Here is a 21,915-nt window from a genome sequence, read left to right as displayed (position 1 = left end):
TTTGTTCAAAACGGGGCAATCTTGCAAACTGTGAAAGCCAATTATAGCCAATTAGGATGGAATATGAAATATCGGATAACGGTGCCGGAGATTAGCTGGTAACAGACGGACGGAAGGACGGACGGACGGACACACACACACACGGACACACACACACACGGACGGAGGGCAAAACATACTCTCTCCCCATGCCTTCGGCCTGGTGGAGACAATCACTCGGACTATAGCCCATGGTCTCGGACGGCATACTATAGCATGCCGTTTTTCATAATTTTTGAGGATTTGGAAAAAAAGACGAAAATCACTCGAGACAATGGACTATAGCCCATGGTCTCGGAGTGATTTTTATCACACTGTCAGAGCTGATATGTGGACTTTGCGGATTCTATCCAATTACAATGCCAGACCAGTCAGTATCGTCGCTAGGCATCCCAACCCTTCCTATACCACACACTCTGGTCGTCAATAAATCACAGTTCTAAGGTTCCACATTTTGAAGCTTTATTGATGACAAAAAACAGTTCATGTAGTGATTTAAGGCATTTTCAGAACAGTATTTAAGCATAAAGCGAAGCGGTCAGGAAATGGTTTGACTTCCCCTGCTCACCCCCTCCTCCTCCCCATTTCATTCATAAATTCCTACGCTTGTGAGCAGCTGATTTTTACTACCGACTGACTAACGTCACGTGGTATCATCATGTCTTGTGTCTTGTCATTTTTAATGTCTGTCAGATCAGATTTAATCTCTCAAGACAGATTCTGACAGCACCACCGCCTTAAACAAGCATCCCGGGAGGAAGTGGACTAAGAATGGGAAGTTCCTGATTTTACACAAAAACTGAGGCGATGCCCCTTTTTTCCTTTTACAGAATGGGTTTCCAAATAGGATCAGATTAGACCAGTTGTTCCCAAACGTTTTAGCTTGAGAGACAATAAAATGACAAATCTGATGTCTCCTCAGGACACAAACTAGTGAAAATAGCTGTCTGTCTGTCTGTCTGTCTGTCTGTCTGTCTGTCTGTCTGTCTGTCTGTCTGTCTGTCTGTATTTCAGTCCTCCATCTCTCTCTCTGTCTCTCTGTATTTCAGTCCTCCATCTGTCTCTCTGTCCTCCATCTCTCTGTCTGTCCCTTCAGTCCTCCAGGTCCGGCATGTCCAATTCCGGCAGGTCGTCGACCTTGTCCTTCTCCCGCTGCTCCTCTTTCTCCACTGCGGCCTTCTTGTCCTCCACCACGTTCTCGATCACGTAGTGCGACTCCTTCCTCTTGGCGCTCGCCTCCTCCTCGTCCTTCTTCTTCTTATTCACATCCAGCTCGTCCATCTGCTTCCTCCACGCCTCCTCCTCGGGCCTCATCTTGGGATCGTAGCTCCACTCCTCGTCTGAGTCGCTGATGTCGTCGTCGGCGATGTCCCAGTCGGCCTGCCGGGCGGCCTCGTCCGCGGCCTCGTTGACGTCCGTGTCGGTGGGCTCGGGTTCCGCCTTGTAGTTGGGGTCCTCCAGCTTGGCCCAGGACACCGCGTCGGCCTTGCGCAGCGTTATCTCTGTCTTGGAGGGGACCATGTTGACGGAGCACTTCTTGATGTCCACCACCTGGATGGACGGACGGATTGAGGGAGGGAGCGAGGGAGGCGGTGTCATTTTTTAAATAACAAAACTAAGACTAAACTGATTATCCTCGATGCAAAATATTGAAGCATAATTCTGTATGCATGGAACAAAATGCAAATAAAGTTGACTATTATTGTTGTTACTCTCATCATTCTAGATACTCACCCCCCAAAAGTGGAATTCCTTGGTAAAGACTTTGTTCTCCTCAAATTGGATTTGGCAGGACAGCTGCAGAGAGAAATCATGTTCAACGTCAAATCAAATCAACCATGCATCATGACCATTGACCAAACTTCTGTAAACTACAAGCTAAAAATCTAAATTCAAAACAGCATAAAAGATGCGAGAACGCAACAGAAACATGTGATGGCACAGATAGATCTTGCTACAGCATCGGTGGCCAGAGTCAACTATGAGTAAAGCCTGGACATGGCAGAACTATGAGCTGAGATTGGCAATTTCCACCATTTTATTTGAAATATTTTGAAATAATAAAAATGATTACATTATTGTATTATGTTTGCCAAAACATTCAAGTTATTTGGCTTGTCTATGCTGTGCAATTGTTTACAAAGCCTAAAATGTAAGCAGAAATGAAACAAATATTCATATGTTCCCATGTTCAATGCAAAAACAAAAAACACAATTAAATTATTAATCGCAATTATTAATTAGCATGACAATTATCAGCAGTGTGCGTGCGTGCGTGCGTGCGTGCGTGCGTGCGTGTACTCACCACTGTGCGGTTTCCCTCTATGCAGGACTGAGCTGGGTTGGGGTTCTTGGAATAGATGGTCACCACGACGGTGTTGCCCGTCTGGTGCCAGTCGAACCTGCACGCCACCTTCTTCTTGCCCTGCAACACACACACACACACACACATATTTCATGTGAGGACAAGGATTTTACGGATGACCGAATATTGCCGATCTACAAGCTTGTAGATCGGCAATTTTTCGGTGCTTGACTAACACTGGCAGTCTATGTATATATCGTGTTAAACTTTAATTCTAATCCTTAAATTTAACATCTAAAATCCTAGACTGAATCTTGTCCTATATGTAAACTTGTCTGTTAAAGCAACGTCCACACACACACACACACACACACACACACACACACACACACACACACACACACACACACACACACACACACACACACACACACACACACACACACACACACACACACACACACACACACACACACACACACACACACATTTTAAGAATGTATTTATGTCCACACAAAGGAAAATGCACACAAGGACACAAACATTATGGGTGCAGTTATGTTACAATCACAAGCTAGTATGACATGTCTTGGAATCATGATACAGCAAGAATGTCACTCAGCAGCGTCTCTGATAGCCATATTCGTTCACATGACGGTGCTCAGGACTAGGCTTGTTCTCATATGGTGGCATAGACAGTACAACAGGGACAGTACAACACCTCGCAAGTCCTTCTGCCTCATCCTCTGGACACTCCCAAGCTGTCGAGAGTTCGAAACGCTCCCACAACTGTCTGTGGACATGTCCCAGGCTGGACAGAACGGAGCCAGCAGTCTCACACGCGGCCCGGTGACAACACACACACACACACACCACACACACACACACACACACACACACACACACACACACACACACACACACACACACACACACACACACACACACACACACACACACACACACACACACACACACACACACACACACACACACACACCTGTTTGGCGATCCAGCGGTGCTTGCCCGCGGTGCAGCCCTTCTGCTCCAGAAAGGTGTTGAAGTCCATGGTACTGATGCAACAGCAGCTCCAGTACTTATAGCTATCAAGTCAGATCACATAGTTATTATTATTATATTTCACTTAATACTGCATCAAGTTCCAAAAGTAGCTAACATAGCATCACAATCATGTTAACCAGACTAGACCGATGCCCGGCTGTAGAGCATAACGATGGTCGATGGAAGTTGGAGATCCATGCCTCACCCGGCTATGCAATACCCGTTGTACCCGTGTCAGAGTATATCTGTTCCACCCATCTGTCTGTGTCCCTTTTATGCCCATATATATGGACATTTCTGTATCTGTCTCTCTGTGTCCTTTATTCCTATATATGGAGTTCTGTGTCAGAACTCCATATATAGGATATATGGATGTCAGAACAGGCCAGCTCCATATATGGAGCCTGGGCAGGGGCCCTGTTCAGAGCCCGGGCAGAGGCCTTTTGTGGCGGTTCTGGACAACCGTGGGTTCGACCAACTCGACATTGGGCACTGCACTCCCTGTGGGGGTGTGGAACGCGTGTGTCGAATTTGAAGTCAGTGGGACGAACGTTTTTTCAGGTACGTGCATACAGCCGTACACAGACGGAGACACGGTGCATTTATACTGTAGATAAAGATGTGAAGCTCACAGCGCGTCACTTCGTGCTACACTGCAAGCTTGTACATCTGCTATTTTTGAAAGGTTCAAACTTGGAAAAAGTTAAAAACGGGTGTCTTACCCCTCGTGGAAGACAGGGGCTCCAGGGTGATGCGTGCACACCTCCATGTCTGTCGCAGGGCCTTGGAAGGACTGAACACAAACAAAACAAATTCATTACCAATTTAGACCTGAGGCCGATTTGAAAAACACCTTCTAAATCCCAAGTTTTCTGGAAAAGCTTCAATTTCGTATTTTAAAAACAATGAATAAATCATGTTGCTATTATGCATAGTAACATCTCAAATGACACAGACTTCCCCGGAAAGGTATAATAGCCTATAGGCTTACTAAAAGTCTAAATGGGATAAACACAATAAAATACATTTAGTTATAAAGTTATATAAAGTTAAAGTTATAAATAAAATGATCTTCCTTGAACTAGATTGTAACCCAAGAACAAACAAATCAATCAGAAATAACACTGTTTTTAATTGTAACTTTAATGTCACCTGCCATCTGGCCACTAGATGGAGCTAAAGCACAGCTGTGGACATGGATAGACAAGCAAGTGCTGTTAACAAGCACTGTGTGTGTGTGTGTGTGTGTGTGTGTGTGTGTGTGTGTGTGTGTGTGTGTGTGTGTGTGTGTGTGTGTGTGTGTGTGTGTGTGTGTGTGTGTGTGTGTGTGTGTGTGTGTGTGTGTGTGTGTGTGTGTGTGTGTGTGTGTGTGTGTGTGCGCGCGTAGGCATCTTTGCTACTTCCGTTCCGTGGCACTTCTGTGAGCTGTGTCCTAAAATAGTCATCAGTCTGACATCAGCAAAAGGCAACAGATTCATCATCTGCACGACAGGAGCCGTTTCACGCGCACACGCACACGCACACACACACACACACATACATACGTGCACGCGCACACACAGGGAGGGACACTTACTGATTGGCATCCTGAATTCTTGCATCGAGTCCCTTCTATGACTTCCTCACCCTCTGATGGATGGATGGATGGATGGATGGATGGATGGATGGATGGATGGATGGATGGATGGATGGATGGATGGATGGATGGATGGATGGATGGATGGATGGAGAGAGAGAGAGAGGGGGCGGGGGACAGGGGGAGAAAGAGAGAGTGAGTCAGAGAAGGAGAGAATGAAGGACAAAGAAAGAGAGAGGGTATAGTGAAAATAATGAGAGAAGAGGAGGAAGGATGGAAGAGAGGAGACAGAGGGGGAGTTAAGGACTATGGCACGATTTAAGTTCTACAGGACTTTCAAAAGTACAAAGTGTCTATCAGACACGCACGCACGCACACAGAACGAGTTGGTAAAAGAGCGACTTTGTTGGTATTCGGAAAAAGTATATGCATATTTTTTAGGCCTACTTAAGTAAAAGTATCAATACTGCAATCTAGAAATACTCTGTTACAAGTAAATGTCTGGAATTCAAAATTTACTTGAGTAAAATTACAAAAGTTGGGGCATAAAAATGTACACTTAAAGTGATTAAACATCCTTTGAAAATATCCGATCTACAAGCTCACAATGCACCACGTCCCGACACATTGTGAGCTTGTAGATCGTCTATTTTCAAATGGCCTAAATCAATGTATAGGTATTAGGTAATAGGGCTGAAGTGGTTAATGTATTTTTTTGAGTGGTGTAAACCACTCCTACAACTGGCTTTTGTGTGCATAAAAAAATGACCATGGTTGCTATGTTCAAAATAATTTCTGACGTAATTAAATCACACCCGGGTGAACTGGATGACCGTAGCAACCGTGGTCATTTTCTCTGCGCAAAAACAGCCAGTTGTGAAATCACATCCGGGTGTGATACATACATTTATCAAAAATGATAGCTTTTTTTACTTAACATATTTTGTGTGATTTCATTACGTCAGACATTACGTCAGACCACAGCTGATCATGCTATATAAAACCTTACACCACTCAGTTCACACGGGTGTGATTTTTTTTTCTTCATATAATAATCAAAATCTACAAAATAACGAGTAATTGTAGTGGAGTAAAAGTACAATATCTGCTACGCTGAGATGTAGTGAAGCAGAGGTAAAAGCACAAACACCTCAATACTTTCCATCTACTGACCTTTCTTGTCTTGGTCGGCTCTGGCGCTGAGGTCAAGGCTCTTCAGAATATGACTCAGATTCGCAGAGACCTTCCCGGGAAGCTTGGTCTTTGCCTCATCCGAACTACGCACACACACACACACGCACAGAAAGACTTCCTTTTAGCCATAGCATATGGCGTATACGTGTACAAACATTACTGTTCCCCACATTCAGGACCACACACACACACACACACACACACACACACACACACACACACACACACACACACACACACACACACACACACACACACACACACACACACACACACACACACACACACACACACACACACACACACACACACACACACACACACACACACACACACACCTCAGCTTGGTCTTCTCTTTCTGCAGGGTCTCCGCTGACTTGGGTCCACGGTAGATGATCTCCTTCTGCCCACCGCCGCTGTGCTTCACGAAGTCGCTCTTGTCCGACGACACCTCGGGCCGCAGGGGCTCCTGGGGCTTGACGTTGCTGTGGCGCCCGCGTGTACAGCCCTGAGACCAGATGGTTAACAACAGAGTCAGAACCAGTCCCTTCAGGCCTCTGGCACAGGGGTTTTCTGTTTTTCATGTCAAGCCCCATTAATTATTCAGCATTTAATTGAGCCACGGGCCACCATTTGATGAGATTGGATTGGTTGGATAACATTTTGTCCACAATTCCATGCTGTATTGCTGTGTGGTATTAGGAGAGACAACCGGCAATCATTGATCAAAATAACAAGTTTTCTACATTCTCTAATTGTGTAGACTTCTTGTAAATGATGTAATACAGATGATTTAACACTAATTTAACTCTTAAGAGCGTAAAATAAAGCCAAATGGGTAAGGGTCCATTTGGTTTCATTTTACACTCTCAAGATCTATAAAGACTCATTTGGTTACCAACTCTCCGTCATTTAGCTGGGGACCACCTGGAGCCCCCTCAAGGACAACTGGTGGTCCCCAGACCACTGGTTGAGAACCACTGCTCTAGCAGGAAGGTTCACCTGATATGACACTTAAGCCATTGAATGCTATGAGGCCCATTCTACAAAATGTCTTCTAAATCCTAACACTTTTCTTGTGTCCTCAGCAAATTAGGAGCCTATTGTACGGTGCATATGCACTGACATCTGTAGACATGGTGTGTGCGTGTCGACTTTTAATTATGTAATTTGGTCAGTAAAGCAGTGCCTTTCGCGGATCCCATGAACCGTACCTGCAGACCCCCAGTTTGAGGATACGCTATAGTGGCTCTAACTTAAGCTTGTCTTTAAAATGTACAACTCCTGCAAATGACGAACGGTCATACATTAAAGATGGGAGTGCCAGGACTGTTTTAGGGAGGATTTGTTTTCCTCCCTCCCTGGTTTTCACCTTAGCACCACCCACCTGAACGAAAGCCTCGCCCACAGCTGTTGTTGATAATGGGGGAGGGGTTAGGGTTATAATGTCACTAAAGTGGTGTATTTCAATTGGGCCTTTTGACTCAAAGGGCTGTATTTTGCATGTCTTAAGTACCAGGTCTTATTACTTAACTTAAGACCTGGAGGCGTGATCAATGCCATTTGGCTATTCTGAGTGGCCAAAGAGCATTGACCACGCCTTCAGGTGTTAAGTTAAGTAATAAGACCTGGTACTTAAGACACGCAAAATAAATAGGCTTTCAGCTTTCACAAAGAAACCAAAAATACACAGGGAAGACACATTTTAATATTCTAACCACACCTGGGGGTCAATTAGAGTATAATATTAAGTCAATAGACACGTACAAAACAGAAGATGTACAGTAGCTCAGTTACAGTAGACATGTACTGTAGTACTGTATGGCTTTTACCTTGATGTCCAGGAACTCTGAGAAGTCTGTTGTCCTCTTCCTACAGCAGGACCAGCCCTGGAGAGAGAGAGAGAGAGAGAGAGAGAGAGAGAGAGAGAGAGAGAGAGAGAGAGAGAGAGAGAGAGACAGAGACAGAGACAGAGACAGAGAGACAGACAGACAGACGTTGGAGTTACAGTACAGCAGTGGGTGCATGAAGAAAAGTCTTATGGTTGTTTAAATGGACGTAATGCTAATCACACCATTAGACCACCAGATGGGATTTTGTTTTTAAATGGGATGTAAAAGCAAAACATTTAAACATTTCCATTACTTAACTTTTTTGTAAACAAGTTAATTAATGTGCACAAAAATGCACTTCAGCTGCAATTTGTCATTTTAATTATTTTCTTTAATTTAATGGGGGTATTATGCCATCATTTCCCCCCATCTTATCTCACGATGGCTCTCTGCCAACGAGCTTGTGTGCATGTGTGGCTGCCTTCAGCCTTCCACTTTGACATTTGTAAAGCATAATAAAGCACGTTGCATTGCCTTGTTGTTGAAATGTGCTGCAGATAATAATAATAATAATAATAATAATCCTTGCCTTGCCTTGTGTGTAACTTTGTTGGAATTAACTGAAACGTTGTTACAATGTAGATTCGATCTATGCACTATTGTGATTATACAACAGTTACCTTTAAAAAAAATCATATCATATCAAATTTCATTATAACTAATGATATTCGATAGAAAAAAGTTAAAAAACATAATATTTTTTTTTAATGACAGATGTAGCCACTACGACCGAAAATCACTAGCCTGTAGCAAGCCAGCCGACTCAGCACAGCTGATTTTTATGTTTAGATTAGGTGTTTGTTGCTTGTTTAAGCACGGCTAGATGGCTATTTCAACCAATCAGATTGCCTCCTCGAAACGAGCTGTTGTATAATTGATAGGAATGGACCATTAATGTAGCCTCGCGTTGCGATATGCAATAGGGGCGGGTGAAGTGTGGCTGCGCCAGGCTACCATTAATGTATCTGCCAAATATTGGTATCGGACGATATTTTCCGTTATCGTTCGATATCGGTGTCGGCAAATAAAACTGACATTAACCGATGGTGGTAGTCGATATTTATCTGTTGTAGATAAGCATACATTTTGCGTTGGCTATGTTGGTGTGTTGGTTATCTGCAGCCTATACCAAGCTGTAATGTAGATTCTGAACATTTATTTCTTGTATTGAAGATGTATTTGTTTCCCTGGCACAAAAATGGTAAATATTAAAAACAACAAAATACTAAATAAAGAAATCGGTATCAGATTGGCTATATTTAAGCAATATTACACTCAAGGGTGTACTTTAATGCACGTCTGCGGTGCAGCAAGGCATCGCGGAAGCTGAGTAGGGTTGGAGACACTCTGATACGTCGTGTCTCACCATGCCTCTCAGCCATTATACAATACACGGTAACCTGAGACCTCTTGTGGCTTATTGCTTTATTTAAACATCAGTATTGGCATTGGCCAAGAATTTCCATATCGGTCCATTGACCGTCTATGAATGCAGTCATCCATGTTTAATGATGAGTGTTTACCTTGAGAGCGTCATGGAAGATGGGCACTCCTGGATGATGTAGACACGCCTCTAGAAGAGAAGAGAAGAGACGCGCATGAGAGAAGAAATTAAGAGCAGTTTAGGAAACATGCGTACATTAACAACCTAACATGTCAATCACTATGGTGTTCCTGTCTGACTAAGTCAGTCAATGGGCTATATGCCCCTTTATTTCTCTATGCTACAGTATATGCACACAGTTTAACTCTATCTACTTCCGGGCAGGTGTTACAGATGATACTAATGAAGGCTCTGTCCCGTTTCATTCGGGTAAAACAGAGTCAGGGTGCTGCTATTGTGCATGTTGGGCTCACTGGAATCACTGCTACACCAGTGGGTCTCAAAGTATCCTTGAGGGAGTTCCAAATGGCTCTGTGCAGGTCTGTAACTCTGAGAGTGTACAAATGGAACCACATTATGGACCCGTATGGGTCCATTTGGTTCCATTTGTACACTCTCAGAGTTATGGGGTCCTTGAAATTAAAAACTTTGAGAACCACTGCACAATGAATGGAACAGAGCCTTAATTAGTATCATCGGTAACACCTGTGAAGGATGTAGGGAAGCAGCCTGGAAGTAGGAAGAGTTATTCTGTGTGCATATAGCCCATTGCTCACGCACGCACAATAATTGTACAATACTTAGAGCCGTGGACATCGACATTTTAGCATGCTGATTTTTGGAATGGTACATTTAAAATGTCTTTTTTACGGTAAGCCTAAAGCTGAAAATAGCAGATCTACAAGCACACAACGCCATCACACTGCGACGCGTTGTAGATCGCCTATTTTTTCGGGGGATAATCACTAAACCTATAGGTACTGTAACTTCTAAAATAATCCCCAGGCAGAATCTTTTTCCAGTTGGAAACCTATCTCTAAAAATCTTAACTATTTTAAAAATAGTTAAGATTTTTAGAGATAGGTTTCCACCTATTTTCCTGGAACTCACAAAAAATAGTATTTTTTGTGAGTTCCAGGAAAATGGTGCTCAGTGTATTTCACATCTATTTGTGAGGACATTTGGTCCTCGCAAGTAGAGTTAACACACACACACACACACACACACAGCAGGGTATATGACCTACCTACACTACAGTGTACCAGCTGTTTGCGAGGTGTGTGTGTGTGTGTGTGTGTGTGTGTGTGTGTGTGTGTGTGTGTGTGTGCCAACAGTTGCTAGAAAGGCTCAGTAATCCCTCCAGTAAGTAACACATGGCTGACCATGCATGCTGGTCTGACTGCCTGGAGCAGTGGTTTTCAACCCTTTACATATCAGGGTCCATTATTTATTCAGCATTTGAGCCACGGACCATTTTGTTGACATTTAGACTCTCAGACCCACAACTTTGAATATTTTGTTGTCGTTGGATAGGTTTTTACCCACAATTCCATATGTTGGCATACACTGACACCACATAAAACAGGACCGCCCAAAAACGTCACATCCGGTTTTAGCCTGGGGTAAGAATTTTCTATGGCTGCCAATGCAACTTGGTCCAATCCTTAATCACATACGGACAAACATCTATGCCGATGCTATCTAACTTGCGGGGGTAGCGTGCCTTGTCCACGGGCAACAGATCTTTCAACGTATGGCATTGCAAATACGTTTGATAATCGCTACTCTGCTCAATATTGTTTTTAAAATGCCGCAAATTGCATTGCAGTGAACGAGCGCAAATCACAACTTCCCCAGAGGGTGGGCGGAGTCAGTTTGAGGCGCTGATTACACGCCGTGGTGTCAGTGTATAGGAGAGACAACAGGCAAATGATAAAAAATAAAAAATAATAATTGTGTAGACTAAAATTAAGTAATGCAGATGTTTAACAACAATTTAACTCTGGAGAGTGTGAATTTAGCTGGTGACCACCTGGAACTCCCTCAAGGTCTGGTTGAAAACCACTGGCCTGCAGATCGCTCTTCAGTACATTATCTTATACAGTTTGACTATAGGCCTCGCATGACAAGGATTCAACCAATTCAGTTTGACTATAGGCCTCGCATGACAAGGATTCAACCATTTCAGTTTGACTATAGGCCTCGCATGACAAGGATTCAACCAGTTCAGTTTGACTATAGGCCTCGCATGACAAGGATTCAACCATTTCAGTTTTCGCCAAGGCCACTTGGAAAGTAATGATACATAGAGTACAGACACTGAGTAGATACTGCAAGCCCAAAATGCTGAAACAATGTCACCTTTCTCTCTCTCTCTCGGGCCCTGATCTCTGTAATTTTGAATTCGACCCGCCTCCCTATCACCCCCCCCACACACACACACACACACACACACACACACACACACCTCAGTCAGCTATCTGCATCCACCAAGAGATTCATGAAGAGTTGTACTTCTAAACATTGTGGAGTGGATGTTTCTTAGATGTACAATCACACACGAAAAAGCTAAACTAAACGAAAAAACGACTAAAAAGACCTGCATGGGACTTTGTTAGATATAGACTCTTCCAATGTTCCATAATGTAAGTGTAAATTGTTTGGTTTTATATAAGCCTACCACAGTGGAAAATACATGTTGTTTCAAGGTAATGTTTCAAAGAAAGAATTAATTCGAGACTCACAGGACTGGTACTATCAGGAGTTAAAGTGGAATCACTGACATCAAGTAGCCATATAATAGACAGACACAATTAGATGTAGGCTACATCAAGCATAAGAATGAGTTATATAAAAAGTCACAGAGACAAATAGGGTCATCATTCTTACCATCATTGTTCTCCTTGGCCTCAAATTTCCCTCCACAACCTTTGTTATAACAGAACAGAGCCATGTTGGCCTAGCAGTTAGAACAGCACTGTAGTTTATAGACGTCTTTGTCTTTGGCCTATAATTTTAAGTTCCCTCTATCTGTCTCTCTCTCTCTGCCTCGGTCTCTGGTGTGTTTGGTCGTGCTCCGGGTCTTAATCCTGCAATAGAGCTTAGTTCCAGAACGTTCTCCAGACGAGATGAGGTGACTTCCAGAGAGATCCACGAGGACTGACCGGCCGGCTTCCAGAGTGGAGAGAGAAAGGCCTCTCTCTTGACTTCAGTTGAATGAATGATAAAAATAGCACCTCTCTCACTCTCACAGCTGTCAAAGCTCATCTAAGGGGGGAGGGTGGGGGCCCGGGAACATTCCCATACTGTCTGTTGCTGCTGGCAGGGGGGCTGCTGTCACTGAGGTGATGGTGGTGTGAGGACACATTTGTCATTCTAATGCAGTGCTTCTCAAACTGGGGCTTCGAGATTGTTATTATTATTAAGCTCAAAACGCTTCACCACTGACCATCTCTGACAAACATTACATTGTACAAAGTGTGCAGGCTGCTGTGGCACGTTGGCTGGCAGTCTGCATGGTCTGAGTGGAAAGAGGAAGAAGGCCCACAGGCCAGGGCTGCTGCTTCTTTTAGTGTGTTATTTATTTGGTGGTTGGCAAAACAGCTACTAGGTGCATTACCGCCACCAACTGGACTGAAGTTTGATTGATTGATTGATAGCATTATTAAGTTACCAATTAAGACATGAGGACCTGATAGAATGTCTTCTAAATCCTATAACAGTTTTCTGGCTCCTGCTCCTGCTCCTGCTCTCTGCTGTCGACTAAAACGATGATTTTTTTTTTCCTCAACTACCTTTTTTTACTGACAAATAGGCTACTAAATGGGAACTAAATGAAAACTAAGCCATGATGAGTAAAACTGGCTAAATATGGCTAAATATATTGACAATTTCATCAACAAATAAAAACTACACTAAAATGTTAGGAAGGGAGTAGTGGACAAGATCCAGTATAAGTCATTTTACACTTGGTTTGCATGCTGAGAATAGCAGATCTACAAGCTCAACGCATTGCAGCGTTTAAAGTACAGGAATGATAAATAAAGCTCAGCCGGATTTCTTCAACAAGAACATACTAGGTGAGAATAAGAACAATTTATTGATTGAAATATTTATTAACAGTTTGCAGAATTACAGTGCATTTCAAGCACAACTCAATACAAAGACTGTTAACTGTGAGTGGACGACCCAATAAAGCATTACACTTGTTTACAAGAGGGTCCACCTTGTTCAATTCATCAAAACATTTAGAGACGTACAAATAGACACTTCTATATGGCCAAAGAACAGAACAGGAATTCATCATAAAAATATATACAACCCAATAACAATATATACAACCCAAAGAAGAATAGTAACACACTTTTGTAGAGAAACTCACACAAACTGAACATGGATATATAGAAGGCACAATAATATTTATTTCTGACTGCTTTTTAAAGTGTCCATTTAAAGCAGTTTAAGCTACTTGAGCTTTTAATTAAAAGCGGGCAAAACATTGGGTGCAACAACAGCTTTAGAAGAAATGAAGACATCTCCCCCGACTTCCCTGAGGGACTCTTTGAATGATTTCAGAAAACAAGCATATGGTTTCATCACCACCACACCAGAACTTCTCCTAACGCTCCCACTGGGGCTGGTAGTAATGGCTTTGGGCTATTATATAGCTTATAACTCATTAGCTGAAAACATTAAAAAAATCACACCCGTGTGAACTGAGTGGTGTAAGGTCTTATATAGACTGATCAGCTGTGGTCTGACGTAATGTCTGACGTAATGAAATCACACCCGTGTGAACTGGGTGTGAACTGGGTGACCGTAGCAACCATGCTCATTTTTTGAGCACAGACAGACAAACAAAGCCAGTTGTAGGAGTGCTTTACACCACTCAAAAATAAAATAAAAATGCTGTACATATCCTGCTTGCTTCTAACCTATAGTTGGCATTCAGTTAGCAGTGGTGGAAAGTAACTAAGTACATTTACTCAAGTACTCATGTACTTAAGTACAATCATGTTGAGGTACTTTTACTTTACTGGAGTATTTCCAATTTTACTTCTACTCCAATACATCTCTGACTCAGAGGTCATTGGTCCAACAATGACAACCTACCTCAAACCCTAACCTAGCCATAACCGTAAGCACGGAGCAGCCGCATGTTCGCCAACCTTAACGCATGTTCGCCAACCTTAATCCGGTCGCCAACCTTAATGCATGTTCGCCAACCTTAATCCGGTCGGACCAATGACTGGTCAGGAAAGCGTATTTACTGAAAACTTTAGTTACTAGTTACATTGTAGATTTTGATTATAAGGTAGGCTACAAGCTACATTAACCACTTAAGCCATATACATTTCAGCCATTTGAAAATAGCCGATCTACAAGTTCACAATGCTATTTTCAAAAGATTTGTATACATTTGAAAACTTGAAATGGGACATTCTGCATAATGAGTATAATTTCTACTTTTGGTATTTTAAGTACATTTTGATGCCAATACTTTTGTACTTTAACTCAACATATTGAATTCCAGACTTTTACTTGTAACAGAGTAGTTCTACATTGCAGTATTGATACTTCTACTTAAGTAAAAAAAATGTGAGTAGCCTATAGGTTTTCCACCATGCACTGACTGTCAGTGGCATGGTGATCTCCCAGAGGTCATCACCATATGTTGGCTGGATGGTGGACTTTTTTTTGCCACGGACATACACGTTTAGTGGACATACACGCTTAGTGGACAATAATATTAGCAGAAACACATAAATAGATAGACCTGAATAACAGGTCAACTCTGAGTGTTCAAATGGAACCAAACGGACCGGTTTGGGGTCCTTGCAAATAAAACATTTGAGAATAGTACTAGTGGACTAGTCCTAATGTGCCATAGTGTCATAATAAATAACACTGGAGAAAACCTGGAGACTTGACATTCAGTAAGTGGTTCTTATGATCAAAATAAGAACATTACTGTATAATGGTGTGTAAAACAGAAAATCTAAAACTTGCCACGGACAAGACCAAGTATTTGCCACGGACACATTTGTCTGTGTACGGACATGTTGGTGACCCCTGTGACCTATAACAAGAGGCTGGCCAGAACTAGGCAAGGAGGCCAAGAAGACGCAACATAATCCTCAGATAATTATTTCATAGATATTATATTAGTTTGGCTGATTTGGGGAACAGACTTGATTTAAAGATGGAGTGCCGTGATTTCTTTCCCACCCTAAAACATGATCATCAGGTATTATTATAATATAAGGAGGAAGATTTTTTTTTCAAAAAAAGTGTACAGTATTATGTTGTTGGTACAGAAAACACTGCGAGAGAAGGCAGGCGTGTCAACTGCAAGATCACCGACACTACCTAAGCGCCAGACAGCTCTTATGGCCTCATTCACACGTATCAAACTAATGTTCTGTGCTCTGTCTGTGATTAATAGCTGCCACAATGCAATTCCAATGGGAGTCACATGGTTTGACCAAACATTTGTGTTTGATTGCTGATTGACACCCATTGAAATGGCATTGTGGCAGCCATTAATCAATAATCACACAATCAAATGTTCTGTGCTCCGTCTGTGATTAATGTTAATGGACTCATGGGTAAAATACATTTATTTCATTGTATTGTAGTGACTCGTGACTCGAGTGGACTCGAGTCCCGGCTCCCGAGTCCCTTGGTCCGACACCGAGTCAAGACCGAGTTAAATTATGGGCGAGACAGAGTCAATAAAAATGTGGACTCGAGACCAGAATCGAGATGAGTCAAGGACTCGAGTACTACTGTACAACACTATAGTCAACACTTAAGTGTACATCGGTTTCGTCCTCACCAGGCTTTACATAAACCACTGGTACTACTAAAAAATCCCAATGTGAATTGTGTCCTTCTGAAGCAAAAACGCAAACATTCTGGAGCATATGATGAAAGTGAAATGTTACAAACTAAAACATTTCAGTGCTAGAGAATTTTTAGGAGTAAATATGTCAATAAATTATTAATTAGCACAAACAATTTATCTCGTTTAGAAATGGTGTAACTCTAAGGTCAACTTTTAGTCTTGTTCTTTGATCTTTATGCCACCATTTCCAAGCTCCGAAAGAAAATGGACAGAAAAAAGTACAAACATCATTAATTAGCAACTTCTAACCACTTAAAATAAACAAAAACTCGACACGTAGGAATGGAAAATGACTCTTTATTTCTTCCAAAAAAAAGAGAAAGAAAAAAATCTCTATAATAAACAAATATATATACCACTGTAAAATAAAAGCCCATGATTTATTTCATTTTGTATAAGTGAAAACATTTCTTTGCCTTTCCATGCTTTGATACAATCCATATTATGTCTGCATTTAAATAAATAGAAAAACAAAATGTACAAAGAGATTTGTTGGGGGGGAAGGCGGGAGACAGAGTAGAGAGATAGAAAGATAAGAGCGCCAGACATTTTTAAAAAGGTGTATTTTGGCATTGTTTTGACAATCCACTGCGGGACCCTGATGTATGTTAGAACGGGGGGAGGGCGCCTGTCCATTCACCCCACACACCCACCCCGTTGAGAAGTAAATATACTGCTGTTATTACAACGCTAATATCATTCAATGTTCCATCAGAAAAATAAACGGATAAATGCTAAATAACGTAACTGCAGATTATGTATGAGAGTATGTGTGTAAAAGCTATGTGTTTGTTGGTATGTAATGCAGGTGTCTTTTTAAGTGTCACTGTTTACGTGTGTGTGTGTGTGTGTGTGTGTGTGTGTGTGTGTGTGTGTGTAATCTCTATATACAGAACTGTGAGGCAGCAATCCAAGGGTTTCTTATCGAAAAACATTGATGTAGAGAAGAAAAAAAAACAGAACGTGCACAATAGGGTCTTTGATTCGACACAATCAGCTCACCGGCAAACAAAACAAAACGAGGGGAATCAATCCCCTAGAAGCCATCCGTCATCAACGCACTCCACTCACACACCTGTCCATTTGTCCGTGTCTCTCTTTTTTGACATGAAATCAATCTCCGTTCAGTTAATCTCTCTTCCAAAACAAAGCATAAAGCCACCACCAGGTGGTGCCACACCAGCGTGGGTGGGGGAACACATATTGTATATAAATCCACAGGACACATTATTGTCATTTGGCTGCAGTAACAAATGTGATCTTTGGAGAAAAGAAGTAACGAAGAAGAAGAAAAAGAAAACCAAGTTTGGTGCTCATTTTTGCTACAGCGGCTCATCTTTCAATACAAAACCCTCCGTCACAAAGATCTGTTTATCAATGACAAAACAAAAAAAAAGGTTGGCCTGTAGCCCTGTACAAGACTTCAAAATGACCCTGAATCACCCGAGTCAGAATCCTCCTAGTGCCGTCTATTCAACCTTTCTAGCCTTGTTGGTCCTCCCTTAAAAGTGGGTTAACAAGAGGAGATCATTGTCATCATCATTATCATAATTATCATCATACTCATTTCATGCTTTTCTGGGGGAAGGAACAACAAACGTCAACGACAATATACTGTAACCGTGCACTCTCTGACACCAGACCAGAGAGAGAGAGCGAGAGAGAGAGCAGTTCACGTAAGGGGAGACAACCTGCTGGTAATATGGGGCTCAGTAACATTAGCTGCACTAGTCTGCGTTTCTCTTTGTCTGTGACGGTCGAGCAGAAAGCTTACGAGACAAGACAACTGTAGGCGTACACGCACGCACACGCACAAAGCCCTCTCCTCTGACGAGCATCAACGCAGGTTTGCAGGGTTTTTATTTTTGGGGTTTTATGCATCCCCCTGAACCAGACAAAGAAGATGTGAAGGGCGTGTGAGCGTCGATGATGCTCTCGTTAAAACCTCCACAGCCGCTGCTTTCTTGACGCGTGTCCTTGTGGAAGGAAGGACACACATTAGCACGTGTTCCACAGCCAGAGTCCATATTCTGGTGGGAACGCTAGCCCCCACAACACATACCAGATCTACAAGCTGCAGATCTACAAGCTGGGGGTAGTGTTCAAGTACAGTTGTAACTCGAGTCCAGTTCTCTGAGACTAGTGCAAGTGGTTAAGCCCTCAAAGATGCTCCGGCGGAGCTGCATGCTGCGTTCGAAACGCTAAAACAAAGTGATTGCGCGGCCGGGGCCAAGCATGCAGCGCTGCGGACCGTGGACGTGAAGCTGAGTGAGACGTCGATCGAAAAGCTTTTTTTTTTGTGGAAGAAGATTATCAGCGGAATTAAGTGGGGATATTTAACAGGACGGTTGCTTTGATAGTTTCTGGCACTGTAAGCCACGGAAAAGGAGGCAAGGAAAGATGTTATTTCACCAGGATAGTCTCTCTCTTGCTCTCTCTCCCTTTCCTGCCACTTTCCGTCCATTTGGATCCAGCTTAAACACAACAGGCAGGACTGGATTCCATGCATCGACAAGAACAACATCATCAACCACCAGTTATTAACAAAGGAGAGGAGAAAAATAGAAAAGAGGGCAAATATAAATTAACAACTGACCAAGCGGAATACGGGACATGGATTAATGTGAGAAGGGGAAGTAATGCTGTGCTCATTGAAAACGTTCCCCCATGTACCTTAAAAAGCACAACTCAAAGTCAATTATTTATTTTTTTATCAGGCCTGGATAACTGCAGTTGCAAAGAATTTGTAGTGTTTGGCACTTTTTTGGGGTGGCGGTTAGAGGAACAGCAGGTTGGGGTTTTAACAGATCTCAGCCACGTTGACTTCTTTGCTTTTCTGCGATTGTCACTAAGCGTGCCGTCTTATCTGATGAACCTCGCCCCTCGACGCTCGAAACAAAAAAAATATATAATCACAAAAACAAAGGGTGTTTAAACCCAAGACCACAAACTGTCCACATCTTAAGGCCTGAACACACTAATTTACTATATATTGTTCAGGGCAGTGATGACCTGTCAGGCACCGGCCGGCACACCTCTAAAACTCTAACTCAGGCTAAAAATGTACACACTGCGTTAAAATCAAACCCCCGTGAGGCAGACATTTTGGCTCATAGGCGACGTAATGTGGAACATCATCTGCACAGGCTGTGAGCCGCTTGGCTTCACACCTCCTCACATTTACAACAGCTCACACACCGTTGCCTTGGACACCGGATGCTCGTCAGCCGAGTAGAAATGCCCAGAGGTAAGACCTCCTACTGTATGAGCCATAGCTTGACTCACACACACACACACACAGTATAGGAACTAGTTCCAAATTTCATCAAACAGACATTTAAGGACAATGTTTTATTTTTTGTCCTTAATGATTGAACTGAGCCATTTTGGCACCGATACGCAAGACGGTACATTTTGAGTGCCGATGGTTGAGGGTGCGTGAGCCCGGTGCAAAGGCTGCTCGCAGAAGCTTTGTAAACTTCCAGCTGTAAGCACCATAGAGTTATGCATAATCTAGAGCCCCATCCGACATCCATTGCTCAGTGGCGTTTGAAGGACCCGGAAGAACTCTAATTCTGCATTTTTCCGATTTGGACAGCAACATTTGGTGCCAACGAGCCCTCAGTGTTAAACCCCAGCTGCGCAGGGTTTACTCGTGCTAAATGCAGGGGCAAAAAACGCCCGCCTGCAGTTCCAGCTTTGGCCAGTAGAGTTTGGCAGCTTCAACGTTGGCCAGCCGCTCTGGGGGCTTGGTAGGCACCCACCAGAGGAGTGGCGTCCATTTTTAATTCCCGGGGGAGAGGATCCAGTACATCCAAATTTTTTGTTTAGGGACACAGGGTGTCCTGTGGGTTGTTGGCAACGCTAGATCCACAATCCATTGTTCTAAGAACAGGTGCAACAACAGAGAAAACAGACCTTCTGTTCCTTTGGACAGACATGCTGTTTGACCGTCTAGTGCTGCCCAGACATGAGAGAGAATCACCCGTACACAGAGTACAAAATGCTAACCACGGCTTCCACAATCTGATTAGCCGCGTTGTTGCATTTCGCGATGGAAAGGTAACCCCTAAAACTAAGGTTTTATTGTTACCTGCCAAACATGTACTGGTAAGATTAACACTTGTCCAGACACAATGCAGCAGCCTGTCCCACCCTGTCAAATAATGTCTTAATAGATTGCCGTTATTTCATACAACTTCCTCATTCATTACCAAGCCTGTTACGGAAGCGCAAGCCAACAATTATCAAGTCGTGCATATCGCTGCATTATGCACTACAGTGCAGTACATCTCCGTTTCAGCCAGGCAAAAATAATAGCTGTCTAGGTTTGACTGTCCAGTCGCGTGGTGGTGGTGGTTTGAATCCGGCTGACATCTCCGTGACATCGGGAGGTGGAGGTGGCCATTAAATGGGACTTCCCTGACCTACATTTTAGGACAGAGAAACTAGGCGTATAGAGCTTACAACTACTGTACCACCACCTGACCCTGAAGCAATGCCGAAGGCAAGAGAGCACCTGGTGCATGGGGATTGGACGGACACACACACACACACACACACACACACACACACACACACACACACACACACACACACACACACACACACACACACACACACACACACACACACACACACACACACACACACACACACACACACACACACACACACACACACACACACACACACACACACACACACACACACACACACACACACGAGCCAGACTGTAGAGCTAGACTCTAAAAAGAATACCTCCTGTACAGTGTAGTAGGTAACAGAGAGATAGAGACAGATACTATAGGGCAGAGTTTCACTAGATAGATACACAGGCAGAAGACATGGGTGTCTAAAAGCTTAAAAACAAAGACTGCGGTGAAAAAGAAGCAACACCGACCTATCCGACGAGCTTGAAACTTGACTGATGGAAGTTGATAATCTAGAGAGAAATCGGCTTGACTTAATTTGTATTTATGTAACATATCTCTACACATCAGACTACAGTACACTAGAGATAGAAGAGTGGTGTTTGGAGGACGTGAAGAAGAATGAGACTGGACATAACTTTCACTGATATGAGCACATATCAGTGAAAAATAAAAAAACGTATCAACCACTTTTCCGAGGCAAACAGACTTTCAGAGCACTGTAAAGATATCAGTAGGCAAATCAGTAAACCAACAACGGTTGGTTTACTTGAACTTCAAATACTGCAAAAGAGACAAGTACTGCAAAAGTGTCTGGACAAAATGTTATTAGTCAAAAACACGTAGGTGGTCACGTTTTGTTTGGGTGGCTGGTGTTCATTCATTCCACCCGGATAATTAAAGTAAGATTGTTCAGTTCCCGCGTGGAGACCCTGTTAGCTCTGTGCTGCTGTAGGTACTGTATGTCAGGGGTTCTCAACCCGTGGGTCGCGACCCCTCGGGGGGTCGCCAAATTATTTTAGGGGGTCCCCAAATTAATTAAAAAAAAATAATAATAATATTTTCACGATGTTTCTAAAATAGCAGACCTACAAGCTCGTAGCGCGCCACTCGGTGGCGCGCT

General features: G+C 42.9%; 1 protein-coding gene across 1 annotated transcript; it reads right to left on the bottom strand.

The window, feature by feature from the left end:
* Nucleotides 1-530: 530 nt before the first annotated feature.
* LOC306913601 (cysteine and histidine-rich domain-containing protein 1) lies at nt 531-12,758 on the bottom strand. Its single transcript, XM_079490369.1, has 11 exons — nt 12,342-12,758; nt 9,592-9,641; nt 8,009-8,065; nt 6,515-6,684; nt 6,156-6,259; nt 4,983-5,035; nt 4,129-4,199; nt 3,345-3,447; nt 2,345-2,464; nt 1,774-1,836; nt 531-1,590 (listed from the first exon to the last, which is right to left on the bottom strand). Exons 1-11 carry the CDS (start codon nt 12,403-12,405, stop codon nt 1,132-1,134), a joined length of 1,314 nt encoding a protein of 437 aa, XP_079346495.1. The 5' UTR covers nt 12,406-12,758; the 3' UTR covers nt 531-1,131.
* Between the last annotated feature and the right edge of the window lie 9,157 nt (nt 12,759-21,915).

Source organism: Electrona antarctica (genome assembly GCF_951216825.1).
Source record: "Electrona antarctica genome assembly, chromosome: 21".
Taxonomy (NCBI): Eukaryota; Metazoa; Chordata; class Actinopteri; order Myctophiformes; family Myctophidae; genus Electrona; species Electrona antarctica.
This window is presented reverse-complemented; position numbering and strand designations above follow the sequence as displayed.